The sequence below is a fragment of the Pelodiscus sinensis genome, chromosome 3, assembly GCF_052426305.1.
Source record: "Pelodiscus sinensis isolate ZL-2025 chromosome 3, ASM5242630v1, whole genome shotgun sequence".
In the NCBI taxonomy this organism is placed as follows: domain Eukaryota; kingdom Metazoa; phylum Chordata; order Testudines; family Trionychidae; genus Pelodiscus; species Pelodiscus sinensis.
The window spans coordinates 78,387,190-78,408,703 of NC_143054.1; the positions used below are offsets into that span (position 1 = coordinate 78,387,190).

The 21,514-nt window shown below is 43.5% G+C and overlaps 1 protein-coding gene across 2 annotated transcripts in view; it reads right to left on the reverse strand.

Moving 5' to 3' along the window:
- Nucleotides 1-21,056, reverse strand: part of PDSS2 (decaprenyl diphosphate synthase subunit 2) — a 208,822-nt gene extending 187,766 nt beyond the window's left edge. Inside the window, exon 1 of one of the 2 annotated variants that reach the window (XR_016349154.1) lies at nucleotides 20,273-21,056. Coding sequence is in view for 1 of the 2 variants with exons in the window: in XM_006123168.5 (XP_006123230.1) it covers nucleotides 20,273-20,565 (293 nt within the window). In the remaining variant the exon portion in view is untranslated. The remainder of the gene's footprint in view (nucleotides 1-20,272) is intronic. The other variant, XM_006123168.5, reaches the window with a different exon arrangement.
- Nucleotides 21,057-21,514: the final 458 nt, after the last annotated feature.

Here is a 21,514-nt window from a genome sequence, read left to right on the forward strand (position 1 = left end):
TGCCTCTATCACAAAAAGCCAGTTCCTCCCAGCTGCAGCTCCATGGGAAGGGGCAGGGGACCAGTGGCATCGAACTTTGAAATGTACAAGAGTCCCCGCTGGGGCGCTTGAACATTTCAAAGTTTCAACATGGCATGATGCCCAGGACCAGTGGGGAGTCCCCCGCTGACACCAGGCTCCATGTGGACACTCCCGCTTTGAAATGCACAAGGCAGAACACGGAAATTCTTAGCAGAAGTTCTTATCAACTATTTGATTAGTTAATCGAAATTTAGCATCCTTACTTTGCATGCATGTCACTTTAGTAATACAGGCAGCAAAAAATTATATGGATTGAAACCAGCAGAATCTGGCAGCCTTGAATGTGGGAAATAGTAACAAAATGTATCATGGGCCATACACAAAACCCCAATGAGCCCCAGGTTGCTCACCACTGGTTTACCCTGCAGCAAACTGACTTAGGCTTTGTCTACACTACACAGTTCTGTCAACAGAAGTCAGCTTTCTACAATGCTACTCTCACCAATTTTAACTCTCCTGCTATGTCGAGATAATAAAACCACTTTGAGAGAGGCACAGAGCTTTTTGCAACAAAGTTACAGTGACACAATGCCAATGTAAACACTTCACTTGCTTATGCATCACCAACTGGCCTCAAGGTAGTTTCTCACAATTGACATCATGACTGCTTTCATCAGCAATTTCAACTCTGATGCCTGTAGCCCAGTATACAGGCCCACAAACCTCCTCCTTTAAAATTTTGGAAGTGGAATTTGAAAAATTCCTCTTCCAGTTTGCTCAGTGTAGACAGTTCACATAGCATCTTCCCAGCTGACCATCCTGGCCTTCCACAACAAATGCTTTCCCCCTGGAGTATACCAGAATTATTGGATCTGCTGGGTCTGTGCGGAGAGGAGCTATGCAGTCATGGTTATGCTCCAGCCATAGGAATGTGGCTGCCTATGAGCAGATTTTTCATGGCATAGAGAAGGGGCATGAAAGGGCATGTGCCATGCTAAGATCAAGAAGCTGAAGCTTGCAAACTAGAAGGCAAGGCAGGGCAACTGTAGCTCTGATATGGTGCTGAACACTTGCCATGTCTAAAAGGAATTATATGCCACCTTCATTGGCAACTCCACCTCCTCTGCCAGGAGCCCCATTGATACTTTGAGAGGGGTGGAACAGCTGCCAGTAGAGACAACCCCGAAGACAAAGTGGTGGATGAGAAAGTGGAGTTAGAGGAGCATGTGGGACAGGAGACATCGTCGTCCAGTGGTAGAGTAACCCAGGACCACTTTTTGACTGGAGAAGTCTAGCCAGACCCAGTGCTCTGGCATGCCTGAAGCAGGACAGGGGAGCTCCAGTAAATACTCATTTTACTTTGATGATGCACGGCAACATTCCCTCTAATCTTTTCCCATCCATGTGCAGATTTTTTTCCCATCCATGTATGGAATGTTTTTTTTAATTGTGCATCAAGGCACATACAAGAGTGCATCACAAACTCAACACCTAGCTGTGGGTGCTCTGCTAATTTGCTGGGCAGCATTTGAATTTCTCCTGAGCAGCTGCACAAGTGCACACCTTACAGACAACACTGCTGCATGGTGACATGAGGTAGATGTGCCCTTAATTTTATTACATGGCACAAGTGGGAGGAGAGAAAGAAATTAACAGAACTGTTTACATCTGCTTCTTATTCCCCTGTGCAGCTACATAGGGTGGGCCCTGCAGGACAGTTTGTTAGTGCACATCAGCATCTCCTGGGAATCCTCCATATAGATCTGTAAGAAGATTTCCTGGGGGTACTCTGCAATCCTTTGCCCAGAGCAGCTTTGTTTCTCTCCCTACTGTAGGAAACCTTGCTGTGGGAACTGGCCATTACATCTGCAGGAAGCAAAGCAGCACACAGGTGAGTAGCATATGGACTTGGTCGGAGGCTGTAATGAGGAAGATGCACCCTTGCATCCTGTGTCACCCTCAGTAGTGGGAGATCAGCTTTGATCACTCCTGCCTGTGGAAAATGGTGTCAGGATTCAGAACAGCATCCCTAGGCACTTGTACTCATTCCCTTTCTAAACTACTTAGAACCTTTGTCCACCTCCACCCCACTGTTGGGAGGAGTTCACCATGTGTAGGGCTCTCACTGTGTTATATGTTTGCTAAGGGAAAACGAGAAAGAGGTGTATGTAACTTATATGATTCAAAGCTGTGCGTACACTCATAATATTGACTCTACGCATTGTTCCTTTTGCTCCTACATCCCAGCGGAGCACCTCGGTCTCATAAGTACTCAAATGAGGAGGAGCAAGGAGCGTGTTTGGAGCAGTGCTGCAATCATCTGATGCTGCAGATAGCGAGCACACAGTGTGAAGAGAGACAACAAAAACCTCAGAAGGGATAGCCAGGGGAGGAGAGAGGGCAGAAGCAGATAATAAAGCTGACAGACCCAAACAGAGATGCTGAGGTCCCTGCTGGTGCTGCAATCAAAACACATCCCTGTTCCCTTACAGCTCCTACAGAATTGCATCCCCCTAACTCTGCCCATTTGTCACATGTTCCTGGCCCATCGTAGTACCCCTTACATTCCACCCTAAGAGATATATTTCATAACCAGGGCTCGACAAATAATACAATCTACTCGCCTGTAGCGAGTAGATTGTAACCCGGAAGAGCCGGGTTCGGGCGATCTGCGCGTGCTGGTCCATCTAGTCCAGTATCCTGCCTGCCAACAGTGGCCAATGCCAAGTGTCCCAAAGTGTCCCAAAGGGAGTGAGCAGAACAGGGAATCATCATGTGATCCCTCTCTCCTGTCATCCATTTCCAGCCTCTAAAACAGAGGCTAGGGACAACATTCCTACCGATACTGGCTAATAGCCATTGATGGACCTAACCTCCATGAAGTTATCTAGCTCTTTTTTGAACCCTGTGAAAATCCTGGTCTTAAAAAAAAAACACACATACATTCAAACAAGTCAGTATGCTCAACTTAAAAAAATTCTGTCGGATGACAGAAATACAATCCCAGTGATTCACAAACAAAAAAACCTCTATATTCCTGTTGCTATAACAACAACATAATATATTTGTTCTCTGATGTCATTTTTGATCACATCATTTTGGCATCTGTTATTTTAAAACTTGGTTGCTATGACATTGTACAGTTGTTAAAGGGGTTTATTTTCTACTTTCTTATTGACAAGACTATTTGTATCAGTTTTATAAAGCGCACATGATGGACAAAATTAAAGATACATCTTATTACATACTACAAAATCCAACAACAAAAACACCTTTAATAAGCTCTATTCTACACCTCAATGTGTGGTGAAGCAAGGAGGGATGTCCTCCCACTCTCTTTCAAGTCATTGTTTTTCCGACTCCCTTGGGTCTACTGTACTCTGAACCTAAAAGAGGTCTTGCATCACAGTATCCCTCCTTCCGGCAAATGAGAGCTAAATTACTATTTCCTCTGGATCCTGTCAATGACGACTAAGCCTGTAGAGAGAGACTCGAAGTGTCAGCGTCTCTCTATAGAGCCTCAAAAGCATAATGCACAGATTCCACAGTATTTCTAGCTTCTGGCTGCCAGCGAATAATGGACCGATAATAAATTAATCTCCTGTAGACCGATGCATTGCCTCTGTACCAAGCTTCTGGCTTGGGGAAGGATTTGTTTTTATAGTTACTCTTTTATAGTTACTCAGATACTTTACAAGAATCTATGGACTTTCTGAATTATAAATTGAAAGCATGATACAGATACAGGGCTCATAGTGAAGTAGAAAAATAAATCAAGTTGCATGAACCACAAAACAATTTCTGTACAAAAGGACAAAGCTCATTCCTAACCTCTACCACACAACAGGTATTGAAAAAAACTGCCAGTGCACATATACAGCAACACAATTAATTCATGATGTAAAATGTTAGAGTTTGAAAAATACACTGAACCTGTAAATGAGAAACTTAAACAACAAATAGTCTGGTAGCACTTTAAAGACTAATAAACATATGGATGGTATCATGAGCTTTCGTGGGCACAGCCCACTTCTTCAGATGACCAGAGTGTTGTATATCCAGAACCAAAATAAATAGGGGAGAAGGGGCAGGAGGAGGAAAAAATGGGGAGGAGGGAAACAAAAGGAGGCAGTGGGTATATAAATATCCAAGGGAAAACTGAGCTGGTATGTAACAGGCAAAACTGATAGTCTATAAGCACCTAAAAACTAGTTAGTTAAAGGGAGCGGGTAAGGACCATTAGTTAGCAATTAGAGAGGAAGAGTACCAAGACCAGAATCTACACAAAGAACCATTTGGCACCCTCATTGTTTGGTTGGGTGATAATGTCTCAGCCATCCTGTATCTCGATTCAAACCATTGGCAAGCAAATTTAACTTGTGAATGAACTGTAGTTCCAACCCTTCCCTGTGTATTTGGCTTGTCGAATTGGTCTGTAACAAAACAGCAACTTGAAGAGCTCTTAATGAATGACCAGGCAAATTAAAGTGTTCACCAAGAGATTTCTGTATGTTCCCTTTACGGATATCTGATTTGTGTCCATTGATTCTTTCCCGTACGGAATGTCCAGTTTGTCCAATATATATTGCAGTGGGGCATTGCTGGCATTTGATGGCATAGATCACGTTACTGGATATGAGACGACAATTTTAAAACAGAAAAAGCGATGGTTAAAAAAAGAATCAACAGTGGCAAAATCAAGGACAGGTAGTTTATGAAACTGCAACTGACTAGATTTCAAATTTTTGGTATTCCTTTAAAGTCTGTAAGGTTTGTTTAAGCAGTATAGCCAGTCAGCTTTACCTGAAGCAAACTAAATACCTCAAAAGTGGGGTAGGGAAAATATTAATTCATGATACTGGGTTTCCCATCCTCTAAAGAAAATGTAGCATTGTCATTGTCCTTCTAGCTTCCCTAGCTTTTTATATTGGTCCTCCCAGTGAAGTCTTGAAATTCCCACCATATGCTAGACCTATATATGACTGGCAACGTTCCCTCTAATTCAGTGGTTCTCAAAGTGCAGTCCACGGACCATTAGTGGTCCGTGGCCACCTTGCTGATGGGCCACAGCTTGAGGCTCAGCTTCCCCTCCTCCTGCAGTGGGGAAGCCCGTGCTGGTGCTCCAGCCCCTACCCTCTGCAAGACTGCAGCGCCAGCACCGGTTTCCTGCTGTGGGAAGGGGTGGGCGGAGGATCCAGCTTATGAGGGGATCAAGTGGCTCCTCATGCTACCATTCCCTCTCCCCCAGCTGGAGGAACAGCAATGCAGGGAAGCTTTCTCCACCGCTTTCACTAGCCAGAATCATGGGCAATGGGAGCAGCGGTAGGATGCAAAGCCAGGTAAGTCATCCTTATGTCTAGATTCTGCACCTCTTCCAAGAACCCTCACCCCATTCTTGCAACCTCTCTTCCCAGCCCCCGCCTCTCCCCCCCAACCCATTCCTGCACCATACCGTCTGGCCAGACCTACCACCCTCAGCCGCTCCTGCTCCCAGGGGGGCAGACAGCCTTCATGGGCCCCAGGGTAAGGTGGGAGGGCTGGCGTGGTGTTCCCAGAAGAAGCAGGGATGAGGGGCAGTCAGCCCTTAGCACTGCTCAAACCACAGCATTGGGCCCCATCCTAAGTCTCAAAGCCATGTGGAGTGGTACTCTAGCACCAGTTTAAAGCTCTGGGCCCCTTTGTATAGCCGGCCCCTAGGGCAATTTTCCCCTTTACACACAGACCCAGGGAGGCTACCTGCACTCTACTTCCTGCCCAGACCCCGTACCTCCACCTGCACCCATTTTATCATCATGGCTGGTTGACTAATGGTCTGCGGAAAGGTTTGCATTGAGTGGGGTGGGCCGCGGGCCAAAAAGTTTGAGAAACACTGGCTAATAACATTAAAAAAAATCTCTTTTGCAGTTAATTAACTTGGTTTTGCTTTATCTAAACCAGTGAGTTGGAGTGAAGGGTGTGGGAAATTGTAGCTCCAGGAACAAGGGCTGCTGAATATTCCTCTCAACACTTAGAGGGAGGCAAACCGGATAATGAATTCATACTAGTTGGGGTTTGGTCAAGGGCAGGATGGTACAGCTCTGGGTCCTAGTCTGGGAAGTTGGTGGCTATTTTGGCTGTAGCCTATCATTGATTCACATGCAGTGGCTGGTGAGAGAGCCTGCATGAATTGCAAATGAGTGTGTCCCTAGCTGTGTGTATGCTGGGGGAAGTGTAAGGTGAGTGTGCAGCTTGTCACAGCAGCACAGGCTGGTGGGTCATAGGGATCAGTGGTATCCCAGTTCCAGATAGCACGATGGAGGGGAACCTATCACACCTTGGAAATTGAATTTTAACCTTTCTAAATGCAGAAGCAAGAGAGAAGAGGAAATATCACAAGTATCAAAACAGAGCCCTACGGCTGTAAGTACAGCTCTAATTCTGGCACAGACCTTGGGCTGCAGAACTATTTCACTGCTGTGTAGACTTCCAAGCATGGGCTCTAGCACAAGCTCTGGGACCCAACTACACCAAAGGGACTCAGAGTTCTGGCAGTTTACACAGCAATGAAATGGCCCTGCAGCCAAAGGCCCACAAGATCAAGTCAGCTAGTCCAAGAGAGTCAGCACGAGCCAGGCATCTGATTTTAGTAACTGTGTAGACTTATCCTATCAAGTATGTAAGCTTTGACTGTGCTGTGACATATTATTTGCAGTTTATGTAAGGTATTTTTGGTAAATTCCCTTCCTGATTTGGAAGGAAATTGCTTTACAACTATTTCACTTTATTATACAAATCTACACACTTTGCTTCTTTATTCAGAAATGTGAGATTGTCTTTCGAAGTTAGACATCAATTGTCTTCTGTTGTCAGGACCAAACGGATGTCAGTAAACCAAGTAGCACGTTCAGTTTTTCATATTTAATACTCATATAGAAACAAGTTACAGTTCAGTTGTGCTGCACAATGAATGTGAACCTAAATAGTTACCACTTCTTAAAAAGAGCTAATGATACTGTGTGTGTCAAGTACAATGAGTTTGTAGAAGGTTAATGGCATCACAAGTCAGTCCAGACTGATCCTGTCAGGTATTCCCATTTGTTTTCATATAAGTTCATCTCATTTTTGTAACAGTAGCTGGCTGTCATTTGTGCTATCACTTGTCAGGGCAGACTGGCATTCATATTCTGTTCATTATGCATTCACGTTCTTCTTTGTATGCACTGAATCAAAGTTAAGAAATCCCAAAGCTTTCCATTTTGCCAAAATGAACTGTACGTGAAATTCTGCTGAAATGCTAAGACTTGTAAGGGTGTGTCTAGACTACAGGGTTTTTTTCGAAAAAAGTGGCCTTTTTTCGAAAAAACTTCACCTGCATCAAGACTGCTGCCGTGTTCTTTCAAAATTAAATCGAAAGAATACAGCTTTTTTTTGACTGTGGAAAACCTCATTTTAAAAGGAATAACGCCTTTTTTCAAAAGTGCTCTTTCGAAAAAAGGTGCCTGGGTGCTCTCTTTCGAAAAAGCAGCTCACTTTTTAAAAAATACTAGTTGCTGTCTAGACAATCTCTTTCAAAAGAAGCTTTTTCGAAAGATTCTTTCGAAAAAGCCTCTTTCGAAAGAGGCTTGTAGTCCAGACATAACCTAAGAAATATAATATGTAACATATCAGCATAATGTAAGCGCTCCCATGGAAATCCAGATTCCATATAAAAATATTAGAAATGATTTATGTCAAGACAACCACAATTTCTGTTGCAATTATCTACATCAGGATATACAAGCCAGCTTCTTCACCTACTGAGCACACTTCATTGTCCAAGACTGTTTTCATGGTGGGCCAATGCGCTATGCCTATAAGCGAGACCCACTCGCCAGCTGCGCTGTCCAGCGATACCCAGCTCTTTCGGGTTGCAATCTACTCGCCACGGGCGAGTAGATTGCATTATTTGTTGAGCCCTGCCTATAAGCATAGAAAACCTTATGCCTTAGAAAACCTGGGTTCACTGCAGATATTGCTATAATTCTTATTTAAGAAACAGTAAATGTGAAGTTACTCAAATGTGAAAGTGAATTTAATTAGGGATGTTAAATAGTGGTGAGTATGCTAATCAAGTAGTCGACGAAATTTCCATCAACTAGTTGACAAGGGGTTAGCTCCCAGGGCAGCACGAATCAGAACTGAGCAGCCCCGACTCAAGCTGGCTCTGGGACCACTGTGGCTCTGCTTTTTAAATGTAGTAAGAGCCACCAGGCCTTGGCTTATTGGGTAGTCGACTACTCAACTAGTCACTTAATCCTTAGATTTAACTATCTCAGCCAAATCCATAGTTATTGTGTGTCCACATGACAAAACTGACATTCAATTGTGCTTTGCCTAGGAGAGGAAAAGGATTCAACTAGAAAGATCATTGTACTTTTGGACTGGATATACATTGGTAATATTTGTGTGGAGGGGCCTGTGCAATGAATGACACCACTATGAACACAATATTCACTATAGCTAAATAGTAGGGATGTAAAGAACTAGTTGACTAATTGACTATCCAATACACAAGGGCTTATCAGATAGTCCACAGGATAGTCGCCTAGTTGCTCCCCCCCGCCTTGCTGAAACTGACCAGTGGCTGACTCGGGGAAGCCCGGGGCAGAGCAGCTCCATTTGTCTGGCTGCCTAGTGCACTTCCGGGTTCCAGGTGGTGCCGGACTATCAGGAGTGCCGGACCACCGGATGCCAGACAACTGGAGTTTTACTATACTTAAAAGCAGCAGCGACGCACGGAGCCTGGCCTCAGGCTCCTTGCGGCATTTCAAAGCGACAGTGCTGCATGGAGCCCGGGATCAGCTGGGGACTCCCCAGCTGACCTAAAGGTCCATGCAGTGCTGTCGCTATAAAGTGCCAGTTGGAGCCCGAGATCAGCTGGGGACTCTCCAACTGACCCCGGGCTCCACACGGTAAACCAGCTTTGAAATGTACAAAAGTCCCCATCGGGGGCTCTTGTGCATTTAAAAGAAGCAGCGAAGCATGGAGCCTGGGGTCAGAGTGGGACTCTGAGTCCCCCGCTGACCTCAAGGTCTATGCAGAGCTTCCAATGTGAAATGCACAAGAGCCCCAGTGGAGGTATTGTATATTTCAAAGGAGGAATGCAGAGGTGCTTATTGACTAGTCGAGTAGTCAATGGAAATTCCATTGTGACGGCGTGTTGGGGGTTCCCCGTCTCCTGCACCCCGAGATGTCACAAACAGACTGCACCAGCCAGTGGAATAGAGGAAGTTTATTGCCTCTCCAGGATACAGCACAGCACAGATGTAGTCTGGTCACAGAACTGGGCTAGGATGCCTCAGGCCCCCTTGAGTTGGGGGGAGACTGGGCCCCTAAACTCCAGCTCCTCTCCCTAGGCTGTCTCCTCCATGCTCTCCCACAGTAACAACTAAATTCCCTTGCAGCCCTGCCCCCCAGTCCAGGGCAGCATTCACCTTCCTTTGTTCCTCTCCATGGGGGGTGTCTGGCCACTGGTTCGACAAGTTTGGCCTTATCTCTGCCTAGCGAGATTTTCCCTGCTGGGTCTTGCTCCAGACAGCAGGGGTCACCACAGCCCAGCAAGTACCCCCACTACGTCACATCCATCAACTACTCAACTAGCAAATTAATCGCTACTTAACATCCCTAGCTAACAGTACATCTATAACATGGCTTTTATGGCTTGAGTTCCCATTGCTTTCCTAAGTATTTAATTATGACTACTGTACAAAGCAAATCTTAGAAAATGAAAAGATAAGAGTATATGCAAAGTCAATATTTTTACATTTTAATTCTTCTTTACATCTTTAATATTTTCCACGACTACCCTTGGCTGCAAATAGCGAACCACAGCCAATGCGAGTTGCAAAGCTTCGTGGCTGAGGCACCAGTAAATAAATGGGAATGGCCAGCTAGCAGCTCTCTGAGTGGGTCCACAGACCACTTTGAGAAACACTGGACTATTAATATAGTGACAGAACCCATGCCTGACTCTTGATAAGAAGTTTCAGTTTATCCAACACTCTTAAAACATATGAAGGCTCTCTGTTTTTACTGTATGCTATCTAAAGACAAATATATTAGTTGTTACGCAATTAGAGGCAGATATGAGAAACTTCTTCACATTTCTGACTGTACTGCCAGCAAATACTATGCCGGAATAATCGGTTTTAGTGTTGATGGTTAGTGCTTTCATTAGGGTTCCACTTAAATATACTTGTGCAAATTTAATTAAAGGACCAATTCCTTTATAGTAGAATTGTCAAGCAATTTAAAAAAATTGTGACAAATCATGTTGTTAAACAATAGAATACCATTTATATAAATATTTGTGGATGTTTTCCACATTTTCAAATATATTGATTTTAATTACAACACAGAATATAAAGTATACAGTGCTTACTTTATTTTTTTATAAATATTTGCACTAAGAAATAGTATTTTTCAATTCACTTAATATAAGTAATGAAGTGCAAACTCTTTAGCATGAAAATTGAAATTACAAATGTAGAATTATGTACAAAAAATAACTGCATTCAAAAGTAAATGATGTACAACTTTAAGGCCTACAAGTCAATACAGTCCTACTACTTATTCAGCCAATCACTCAAATAAACAAGTTTGTTTACACTTGCAGAAGCTAATGCTGCCCATTTCGTCTTTAAAAATCACACCTGAAGTGAGAATAGTCATTCAAGATGGCACTATTGTAGACAGAGTTGCAAGATATTTACATGACAAAAGTGCTAAAGATTCATATGTCCTTCCATGCTTCAACCACCATGCCAGAGGACACGCATCCATGCTGATGATGGGATCTGCATAACAACATTCCAAAGCAATGCAGACTAATGCATGTTCATTTTCATCATCTGAATTGGATGCCATCAGCTTTTTTGGTGGTTTGGGTTCTGTAATTTCCATATCTGAGTGTTGCTCTTAAGACTTCTGAAAGCACACACCACAGCCTGTCCTCAGATTCCAGAAAGTAATTCAGATTCTTAAATCCTGGGTCCAGTGCTGCAGTTATCGTTAGAAATCTCACATTGGCACCTTCATTGTGTTCTGTCAAAGCTGAAGTGAAAGTGCTCATAAAATGAAGAACATCCTGAGTCGTCATTTAAGGCTTTGTAATGTGAAATATATGGCTGAATGCAGGTAACACACAGAGAAGCACGCAATTCTCCCCCAAAGGATTTCAGTCTCAAATTTAATTAATGCATTATTGTTTTAACAACCATCATCAGCATAGTACATGTCCTCTGGAATGGTGGCCAAAGAATAAAGGGGCATAAAAATATTTACCATATCTGGTACGTAAATACCTAGCCAGCTACAAAACTGCCATGCAATTGTCTATTCTCACTTTCAGATGACATTATAAGAAGAGGGTAGCATTATCTCCCATAAACAGGTCTTGACAAATAATGCAATCTTCTCGCCCGTGGCAAGTAGATTGCAACCCGGAAGAGCCAGGTTCGGGCGATCTGCGCATGCGCAGATCGCCGGACAGCGCGGCTGGCGAGCGGGGCTCACCACGGTTCGGCGAGCCCTGCCCATAAATTTAAATACATTTGTTTGCTTTGGCAACTGGTTGAGCAGTAAGTAAGATTGAGTGGACTGGTTTTATGTTGTTTTATTTTTGAGTGCAGTATGTAATAAATGATCTACTTTTCTAACTTGTGCTTTCATCAAAAAGAAATTGCACTATGGTACTTGTTTGAGGTGAACTAAAAATACTATTTATCATTTTTACAGTGCAAATATTTGTAATAAAAATATAAAGTGAGCACTGTATACTTTATATTGTGTTGTAATTGAAATGAACATTTGAAAGTGTAGAAAAACATCCAAAATATTTAATAAATATCAATTGATATTCTATTGCATAACAGTGTGATTAATCTCAGTTTTTATCACTATTAATTTTTAGTTAGTCACATGAGTTAACTGCAATTAATCAACTGTCCTACTTTATAGTCATCATGGACATTCAAATTATGAAAAAATTTAAGTTACAGAGTAACTCGGCTACCCCTCTGAAGCATTCAAATTATGATTACATTTAGAACACCTCCATAAGGCACATTTTATAAAAAGTTTCATTATAATATGTTGCGCATTTTTTAAAAGAACCATTTAAACTTGTTTTAACCTCCCACCCAGCAGCAACAGAGGATTGAGTCTATGTCTCTGAAGTCCGTTACATACTCAGCAACTCAGTAAAACATAAATCATCATCAGTTTTGCAGCAAGTCAGAATCTATAAAGTGGCCAGATACATTACTTTTTATGCTATTCTGTTGCTGACTATTCTCAGAGAAAGTTGCATTAGCCACTATCAAGTGGGCATCTGTGTTTTTCAAGACCTGAAAAGAATAAATTTAAAATGGAGCAAGGAAGAAAACAGATACAAATATTTTGACTAATTGGAAGAGGGAAAAAAAGTTTGCACATGATCATTGGGTAACACACAGAAACTGGCCCTCATGACTCCATTGGTAGAACATATCTCCACATCTATTGAAGGATGATTAGCCAGACATCCAAAGAAAACACATGCACCTTTTCTGTCTATAGACACCAAATATCTGCTGCCAGACTAAACATTTTCAGGAGGAAGTTCTGTTACTTGAGCTATTTAGATGCCATTAAAAAGAAATGGGATTATTTATCTGATATTTGCCAACAATGAAAATTGGTAAAATTAGGGGAAAAGATGGTCAACTAGTAAGGTTTACCGCAAATGAAAGTGTTATAGCCTGTAATAGGGGTGGTCAAACTTACTGACCTTCCAAGTTACATATGACAATCTTCAGAAGTTTGAGAACAGTGACACACCTACTGGGGCTCAACGCTTAGCAGTGAGCTCCAACAGGCCTGCTCAATGGAGTTGAAGCCCTGAGATCCTCACTCCCAGATACTCAGTTAAAAAACAACTATTCCCAAACATTGCTTCATTGTGTTAAACTGCTTCTAATTCCTCTGCCTCTAACTTGTCCTAATGGGGACCCACTCTCCTCTTATGATTATCACCTCTGTGATGAGTCTTCAGTGACTCACCCTGTGGCTCAGTCTCACACAGTATCTATGTGGAGTAGGTATGTGAACGGTTAACCGGCACACATCAGCTTATTAGGTAATGCTTACCACTTCTGGTTAACTGGTGGGGGCTGGAATAGCTCCCTGCCTGCTGCAGGCAGGGGGCTGCGCCAGTCCCATAGGGGCCCGCCACAGACAGAGGCTGCTCTGATTATCTGGAGCAGCCCCTGTCTGCAGCAGGCCTGGATGCCATTCAGGCAGTGGCTGCCTGCAGCAGGGGAGGAAATGCAGCTGCAGCCAGACTTCACCCCCCACCATGCCCGCCTCTCTGAGCCTTTCTGGTCCCAGCTTTCCTGCTGAGTCACTAGAGGAGATCAGTTCCTTTTCTGGGGTGTATCAAAGTCCACACCACTTGCCTAGTGGTTGGGGGGAGGAGGACAGGAAGTGGAGAAACTTGGCCTGCCCTCTATTCCAGATACCAGTCCAGGGATCATTTAGATAGCAGTCATCCACTGCATACCTTTGATAAACTGCATTGCTGCTAGGATTCCTGAGCCAGTTCCCTGAAGACCGAGCTAATTCTTTGCCTCAGGGCCTTGTCCTGGTTGAGTCCCAGCCACCAATCTGGAGCTCTCTGAGTGTCTTCGCTCCTGCTCCTCCTCCCCCCCCCCCACCCGCTTCAAATCTCCCCAGATACTGCTCTGTCCAAGGTCCTTTAGCTCCCTTAGCCAGCAAGGCACAGAATCCAGCTACTTCAGTTCTAGCAAAGCATTGCAGCTCCTTTTATATGGCCCTGCTGGCCCTAGACTGGTCCCTGTCTGATTGGCTGTGTCCCACACCATTGCTCTAGGCTGCTTGGAGAACTCTCTTCACTTCCATTCTTTGGAGGGGAGCGGGCTCAGAAGTTGGCCCCAGAGCCTAGTCCACCTTGTCGCACTCACAGAAATAATGTTGCACTCACAAACCATCATAATCTGTTACTTATTTAAAATAGTGAGGTAAAAAGAGTTACTTTGATATTTTTGAATTACTGCATTTGTGCTTTTTACCCAAGATGCCTATGTAATAGAGAAGTTACATATCATGTAATTGAATAGTTGTGTAACTGCCTAAAATATTATCAGTCGCACAACTATTCGATAGTCCCTGAGGGTGGGGCCGGCAGCCAGTGCGCTCCGGCGCCACTCCCGGGGAGCCCCCTGCCAACCTACACTTATCAGAGACTGCAGCATGGGGTGGCAGGAGGGAGCTGGTCCACAAGGGGTGCCAATTTAAAAACTAGCTCCCCCTCACAGACCAGCTGCATGCTGCCCTACACTGCTGCCTCTGATACAGCAGGGCAGGGCAGGGGGACAGGCAGCACTATGGAGCTGGTGCTGCAGGGAACCAGTTTTTAAGCCAGCTCCGCCCAGCACCAGATCCTGTCTGCTCCCCCTCTCGGGTAGGGGGTAAGCGGGTCCGCAGAGGCCAATACATGTGGGGAGCTGGCCTAAAAGCTGGCTCCCCGCGTGTATTGGCCTCTGCCTGCTGCCCTCACCCTCCATGTTGTTGCCTCTCTATCAGAGGCAACAACACAGGGCAGCAGGGTAGACAGATCTGGTGCTTGTGGGGAGCCTGCTTAAAGCCAGCTCCTGACGGGTACCAGCTCCCATTCCCCTGGCCTTGCTGCCTCTGATACAGAGACAGTGAAGCGGAAGGGAGAGGGGGAGTGCATAGTCAATAGGATTAACTGATAAACCTAGATTTATCGGTTAATCATTTACTTGACTATACGCTAACATACCTACTATGTAAACTGAGTTGCAAATACTCACTGCACTAATTCAGGAGTATTAAAATTGTGTAATCTGACTAAAAGTGTTGCATAGTTGGAGGACACAGGAGTCAGTCATATTTAGGACACTATTTAGCCTGCAACACTTTATTCTGGTGAGGATGCAGGAGCAAATTAGAACCTGGTTTGCTGTAGGATTCTATGGCCAAGTATACAAATGTGTCAATTACGAAAAATGTTTCAGTATTTATAAACCAAACAAAATTGATAGGAAAACCATTACTACTACAGTGTATATGTTTACAAAGTCACTTTCCCAAGGAGAACCATTTCTAAATGTAAATTTCCTTAGCTCTTTTAACACCTAATTAAATCTGAAAGTGTGTTAAATAATTAATTTCACAATTAATTAGGATGACTATGTATCCCAGAAAACTGTATGGCTGTGTTTTCATTGCCTTTATCAGTATTGTGCTATTTTAGGAGGGAGAAGAGAGAGACAAGGATATGGATAAACCCCTGGGAGAATGGCCAATAAGCTGAGCTGCTGAAATTGGCATTGGGCTGACAGAACTTGCATGTGCCACAGTGCTGCCTCGGGAGGTATTACTCTGTCCTCCATCAATCATAAACTCTCTCTGTGAGATACATCCCACCCAACAGATGAGTCCACTGCTGCAAGATCAGATTATTATGGAATTACTTGCTCTGACTCTGGGCAGTGGTTCAATTGGTGTGCCGGCCTCTAGTGACCCAGTCTGTGCAGACATCTGTTTTGCTATTCTGCCTCATCCATGCATGAGGAAAAAGCAGGACATTGTATAACAAAGATAGTAATTTCATCTTTTGTTATAATGCTTCTTTCAAAACTCCCATCTCCAGGAGTCCTAAGAATCTCAGCCTTCATTTAAAAATAAAGTTTTAGCTGATGTTTGACATAGAAAGCTTGAAAATGTGAATCCTAAATACTCAAAAAATTAAAGGTAAATACACTCCCTCCTCCTCTATTACTTTAAAAATGTAATTTTTAAAAAAGACAAATTTGATTTTGGGAGGCCTGACATGGTTTTTGAATGCTTCAAATTGGTAGTACTGGGAGTCTGTTTCTAGGGGAGAAGACAAATGATTGTTAAACATATACACCAACTGCTCCATTTTTTCATTTTGGAAGACTGATAATCTATTAATACATTTTATTTATTTTTGTAGTATAGTCTATTTGGTCTGCAAAAATAGACTGGTTTATTTCACTTTTGGGCAGGGGTCAGGTCCGTTTTATAGCTCACGCATTGTCAAGAGAAAAGCTTCCAAACTAAAGCTTGTTTCTTAAGTCCAACCCAAGGACAACATACATGGAGGGTGTGCAAAAGAAAAAGAGAATTAGGGGAATAAATCCTAGTAGCCTGGCAGTAATTTCCTGCCAAGAGCAGAGGCTAAAGACTGGTTGTACCAGACACTTTGATTTGATAAACTTACAAATATTTTTAATAGATAAAAGAATGTACTATGATTCAGAGATAGGTTTTTTAAAAAAACAGGGAATTTTAAGAACAGAATTGAACAAGGACAGTGTGATTATTAATGTTATATGTAAAATGGTAGCATGGAGGAAGGTGGCAAGACATAAATCAGATGGACCATATTCCTTTAATTGAACTGCCTAGTTGCTGAACTAAAATGCAGAACAAAAAATTCAAGAATTATAATGTTTACTAGTTATAGGGCAGGGGTGACCAGACTGCAGCTTGTGAACTTCATGTGGCTCTTTTATAGTGTGGCTTGAGAAACAGACCCCTTCTTCCCCCCCCCCCCCCCACTCCTGCCCTCCATTCTCTGCCTATCAAGTTTTTGGAGGGGGGACTCAGGGTTTCAGCCCTGTGGTGAGCTGGTGAGGTTAGGAGCTTATTCCAGAGACAATAGGTGCCTGCTGAATGTACAGGGGCACTATTTAAAGGTTCATACACCCCCGACAGCTTGAGTTGCATCCCACCCTTACCCTCAGTTCCCCTCACTGCAGTGCCTAGGTCCCAGGAAGAGCTCCTTGAAGCTCCCAGCTGTTTGCTGCTGCCTTTCCCCATGGCAGGAGCTCTCTCAGCTTGCTGGGACTGGCAGCACCATGCGATTGAGTACCATAATATTTCCCATTTAGTTGAAATAAGCAATACCTTTCTCAGGGGATAAGATAATCAAAAATATTTTATTCACACTGTTCTTTTTAAAAATTGTGCCAATTAGGACACTTTGTTTCACTGCTTGGCCTTTTAAAAAAAAGAAACTACTGAGTTTTTGTCTTCCTATGATTGAGAGTAAGACACTTGTTAATTTTGCTTTAAAAAAAAACTCTTTTAGCCCAACAAAGCCTGCACAACGGGAAAAAAATGTATTTTTTGAAACTGTTTAAAACACTTCATTATAAAGGACAACAACAAAAAAGCTTTGAAGAACTGCATGATGACTCATAGGATTAGAAACAGATTCACCAGCACCCCTTAAATTTGCAACTTTACTTCTAGAACTTTCATTTAAGATTACTATTGCTAGGGCTCGACAAATAATACAATCTACTCACCCATGACGAGTAGATTGTAACCCGGAAGAGCCAGGTTTGGGCGATCTACGCATGAGCAGAACGATCTGCGCATGCGTAGATCGCCGGACAGTGTGGCTGGCGAGCAGGGCTCGCTGCGGTTCGGCGAGCCCTGAATATTGCAATAAGTCTCAGAGAGGTAGCTGTTTTTAAAATTACAGACTAACGTAATGAGCAGTCCTGTGGTATCTTAGAGACTAACAAATATATCATGTCATGAACTTTTGTGGATAAAACCCCGGAGGCCAGCTCCCACTCCTGGCCCCATGGTGTGCTGAAGTAACAAACCGAGGGCCTGATTTGTGCACAGAGGACATGTACAATCTCCTTCTGAGGTTGGTTTATACTCATGGGCTTGCAGGATAAAGTCTGAGTAATTCATATATAACATTTTCATAATATTACAGCTCAAAAATAAGCTTATAAAAAAAGAACTAAACATTTAAAGCAGCACTATTTAAGGTCATCTGCATAAGACAACTCTGATCATGTGTGTCTCTGACATGACTACACTCAGTTATCCACTAACCTGGTTACAGCACTGTTTTCCTTCCCTTCTCCTTCCCCCATCCCCACCCAATATGAATGAGAGCACAGTTGGGCTCTGCCTACTACAGTAAAACTAAAACTTTGGATTTAACCCATTAGGCTTCCTTCACACAAACTTCCAACTATATTGAACCTGGTCCTCCATCTCAGTTATAGTTGAAGAATAGATGGGACATTATATTTAGTCTATAAATCTTTAAAAATTACTAAATGCAGAGACTTATTTTAATTAAATTAAAAAGCTCTTACAATGTTATACATATTCATGCTATTAAGAGCTATAAAAAGATCAGAAATTCTTCCCAATTTATTTTCAAAAGCCAAAAATGATAAGTACTTTCCATTTTTTATTAGAAAGTCAATTATATGCTAGTACTGCAGTCTTCAGTAGATATGCCTTTTACTGAAAACCTACCAACATCAAGTCCATAAAATGTAGATATTTCTTTTAACTAGTTTTTAAGGCTCTATATTTTAATGATTTGATCAATGCAAGCAGAACTGTGCACACGCAATACTATCTTGGCAAACTTGAATAATTACAGAAAATCCAAGCATTCCATATTTGATGTTATATAGCAGCCCATTCAGCATTTGAAACAATTGTTATAAAGTTGCTCATGAAAAACTAAGCAACTGGGATTTTTCTCTTTAAACTTTTTGAACGTTTTTTTTTTAAACATTTTGAAAGAAGTAACTTTTCATTTTAAACCTATTCACAAAGTCCATGTGTACCAAATTTGAGTCCTTCTTAACCTTGAATACACTTCCTCCAATAACATATCTTCCAGTCTAGTGACAAGAGTATGTAAAATACCATCCTTTGAAGGAGACACAGATTGTTTTTTTAAGTCATAAAACCATACCAACATGATATACTTTAAAAGCTCTGTACGTTGGAAACTGAGTCTTGTGTGTTAAAATTGACAAAGAAAATACTGTCCAAAACAAACTTTGCTTTTGTTTACTTTTGAGCACGTGCATCTTCATCAGCAGTTTGCCTTCATAATGACTGACACAGTGCTGCCAATTGATTTCAAATGTCCCACCAACCAGCACAAACTTGCTAATAACCATATTTATTTTCTAACACTAAAAATGTTTTGAAAAAGTCTTCTCAACAAAATATATATATATATATATATATATATATATATATATAATAATTGAATCATTTTAAGCTCCTTATAGTTTTTCGTGTCTTCCTTCATTTGGATTGTTTCTTCCAAATGTGGTCCTCAACATTTGGAAAGTACAATGGTTAATGTTAATGAAGCTTCAGGGGGTAGCCAAGTTAGTCTATACAGAATAAACTTAAACAAAAACTGGTCTAGTAGCACTTTATAGACTAACAAAACATGTAGATGTATCATACGCTTTTGTGGGTACAGCCCACTCTTCAGAGTGCTACCAGACCAGTTTTTTGTTTTTTAAGTGTATAATATTAATGAGTTAGCGCTGTACGAGACAGTTCTTTGCATACTGTAAATGTTATAAATCATTCACTACCTGATGTACCAGAAGAGGACACACTGTTGGATGAAAATGCAAAGAAATCCAAAAACCAATTCTGTGGACTATATGCATAAGCAGAAAAGTATAGCACAATTTAAGGCAGAATTTCCAAGAAGACATTCCAGTTGGGTTAAAACTCTTTAATATGAGAAAGTGCTAGAGTTATATATATATATATATATATATATATATATATATATATATTACCAACCAATGTATCAGCCTTATGTATAAAGCCAACCACATCTCCGTTTTAGCTGAGCTTTATAATCCTGAACTCCTGACAAAGAAATCAACCTTGATAAATCTTATTTACTGCAATCTATTACAGAAATACCTAGTGACCCAGCCAACATTATATTGCCATTGTAGTAGGCACTATGCAGACATCATCCATTATTAAAGGAAAGACTTAGCCTGAAATAAAGAAGTGATCCTGTAGCACCTTAGAGATTAACAAATTGTGTGTATTGAACTTTGGTGGGCACAAGCTGCTTCTTCAGATGAAATGTGTAGGTTAGTCTCTCTCCTGGAAGATGGAAAGGTTTTGGGAAAAGAAACACAAAGAAAAGTTTCAATGTGACTTTTAAAATCAGATTTCCCTACAGAATTTTAAAATCTCACATTTTACCAGACTAAGCCAGATCAATCAACAACTAGTCACAGTCCAGATGTGATCAAGGATAGGTTTCTCTTTATGCAAGAGAAGACAGCCCCTTCCCCATTTTATGTATTACAATCACAGAGTCAGAGACCCATTACAGCAGGCACCTGGCCCCAGTGTTTACCTGGCGGTGTTAAGCAGCGGGTGTTTGGTCCCAATCAACTTGCGGACCTGCATGGCGATGTTGCTCAGCTCGTCGCTCAGCAGACAGCGGAGGCTCATGAACGAGGTTGGGTACCCCACGATCTTCTCAGCCTCGGACACCACTTTACTCCAGTGAGAGGCCGCGGAAGGGGAACTTGCGAGCAGGCCCCTCCGGCCCCGCACACCGCCTCCCGCAGCGGGCCAGAGCCTGAGGGGCGGCAGCAGCAGCCGGGGGCAGCAGCTCCCCCAACGCCGCAGCAGTAGGGGGCACATTATCCCAGCCCCTTAACAGGATCCCGCAATGCGCTTCGCCCGCAGCGCTCAGGTGCCCCGGCCGGGCTGTTCCCCAACAGCTACCCCGGCCGCCAACCGGCTCCTCGGGTGCGAGCTGCCCCCAGCGCCTGCCCCCGGGTCCTCACCACCTGCCCTGCCGGGGCGGCTCGGGGGAGCGGCTGGCTCCGGCCTCCCACCCCGCAGCAGGACGACGACGACGCTGCTGCTGCTGCTACCGCCGCTCCCCACGGCGGGTGCCCGCTCTGCCTCCACATCCACCGGCAGCCCTGGAGCCTTGTGCCGGGATGGGGGCCGCCATCTTGGATGTCGCAAAACACGACAAGCCGTACACGCGGGCCATGGAAGTTGAAACCTTCCCGCTTCCTCACTTTACGGCTACAGCTGCGCCCGGGAATTCGGGACGGGAGGTGTCCCCTCCCCCCTCTCGCCCGCTGCACCCCGTGCGGGACCTCCCAGGCAGCCCGCTCCAAAGGGAGCGCCCGTCACCGACGCCCCTCCCCAGAGCCCGTCAGCCCCTCACCGACCCCCCCAGCCTAGGGGTGCCAGATGGCTGAAACAAAAATACCGACCCCCCCCAAAAAAAACACGGGGGGGGGGGAAATGTTGAAGGAAAAAAAAGGGGGGGAACCAAAGTTGTTGAGCAAAAAAAAAAAAACTCCAAGAACCTGGAGTACGACCAGCTGGTCATTTAAAAAAAACCAAAAGAACAGGACACACTTCATGGTGGGGGGAGGAGCGGCCAGGAAGGGAGTGGTGCTGGCCGGGAAGGGGGGGAGCAAATGGAGGGAGGAGCCAACAGGGCTGGCCAGGGGAGATGGGGAGGCCAATGGGAAGCAGGTCTGGTCATGGTAGGAGTTGGGGGTTGGGCGGAATGGGGCTGGCCATGGGATATCAGGGGACCGGCCCGGTGAGGGTGGGTCTGGCCAGG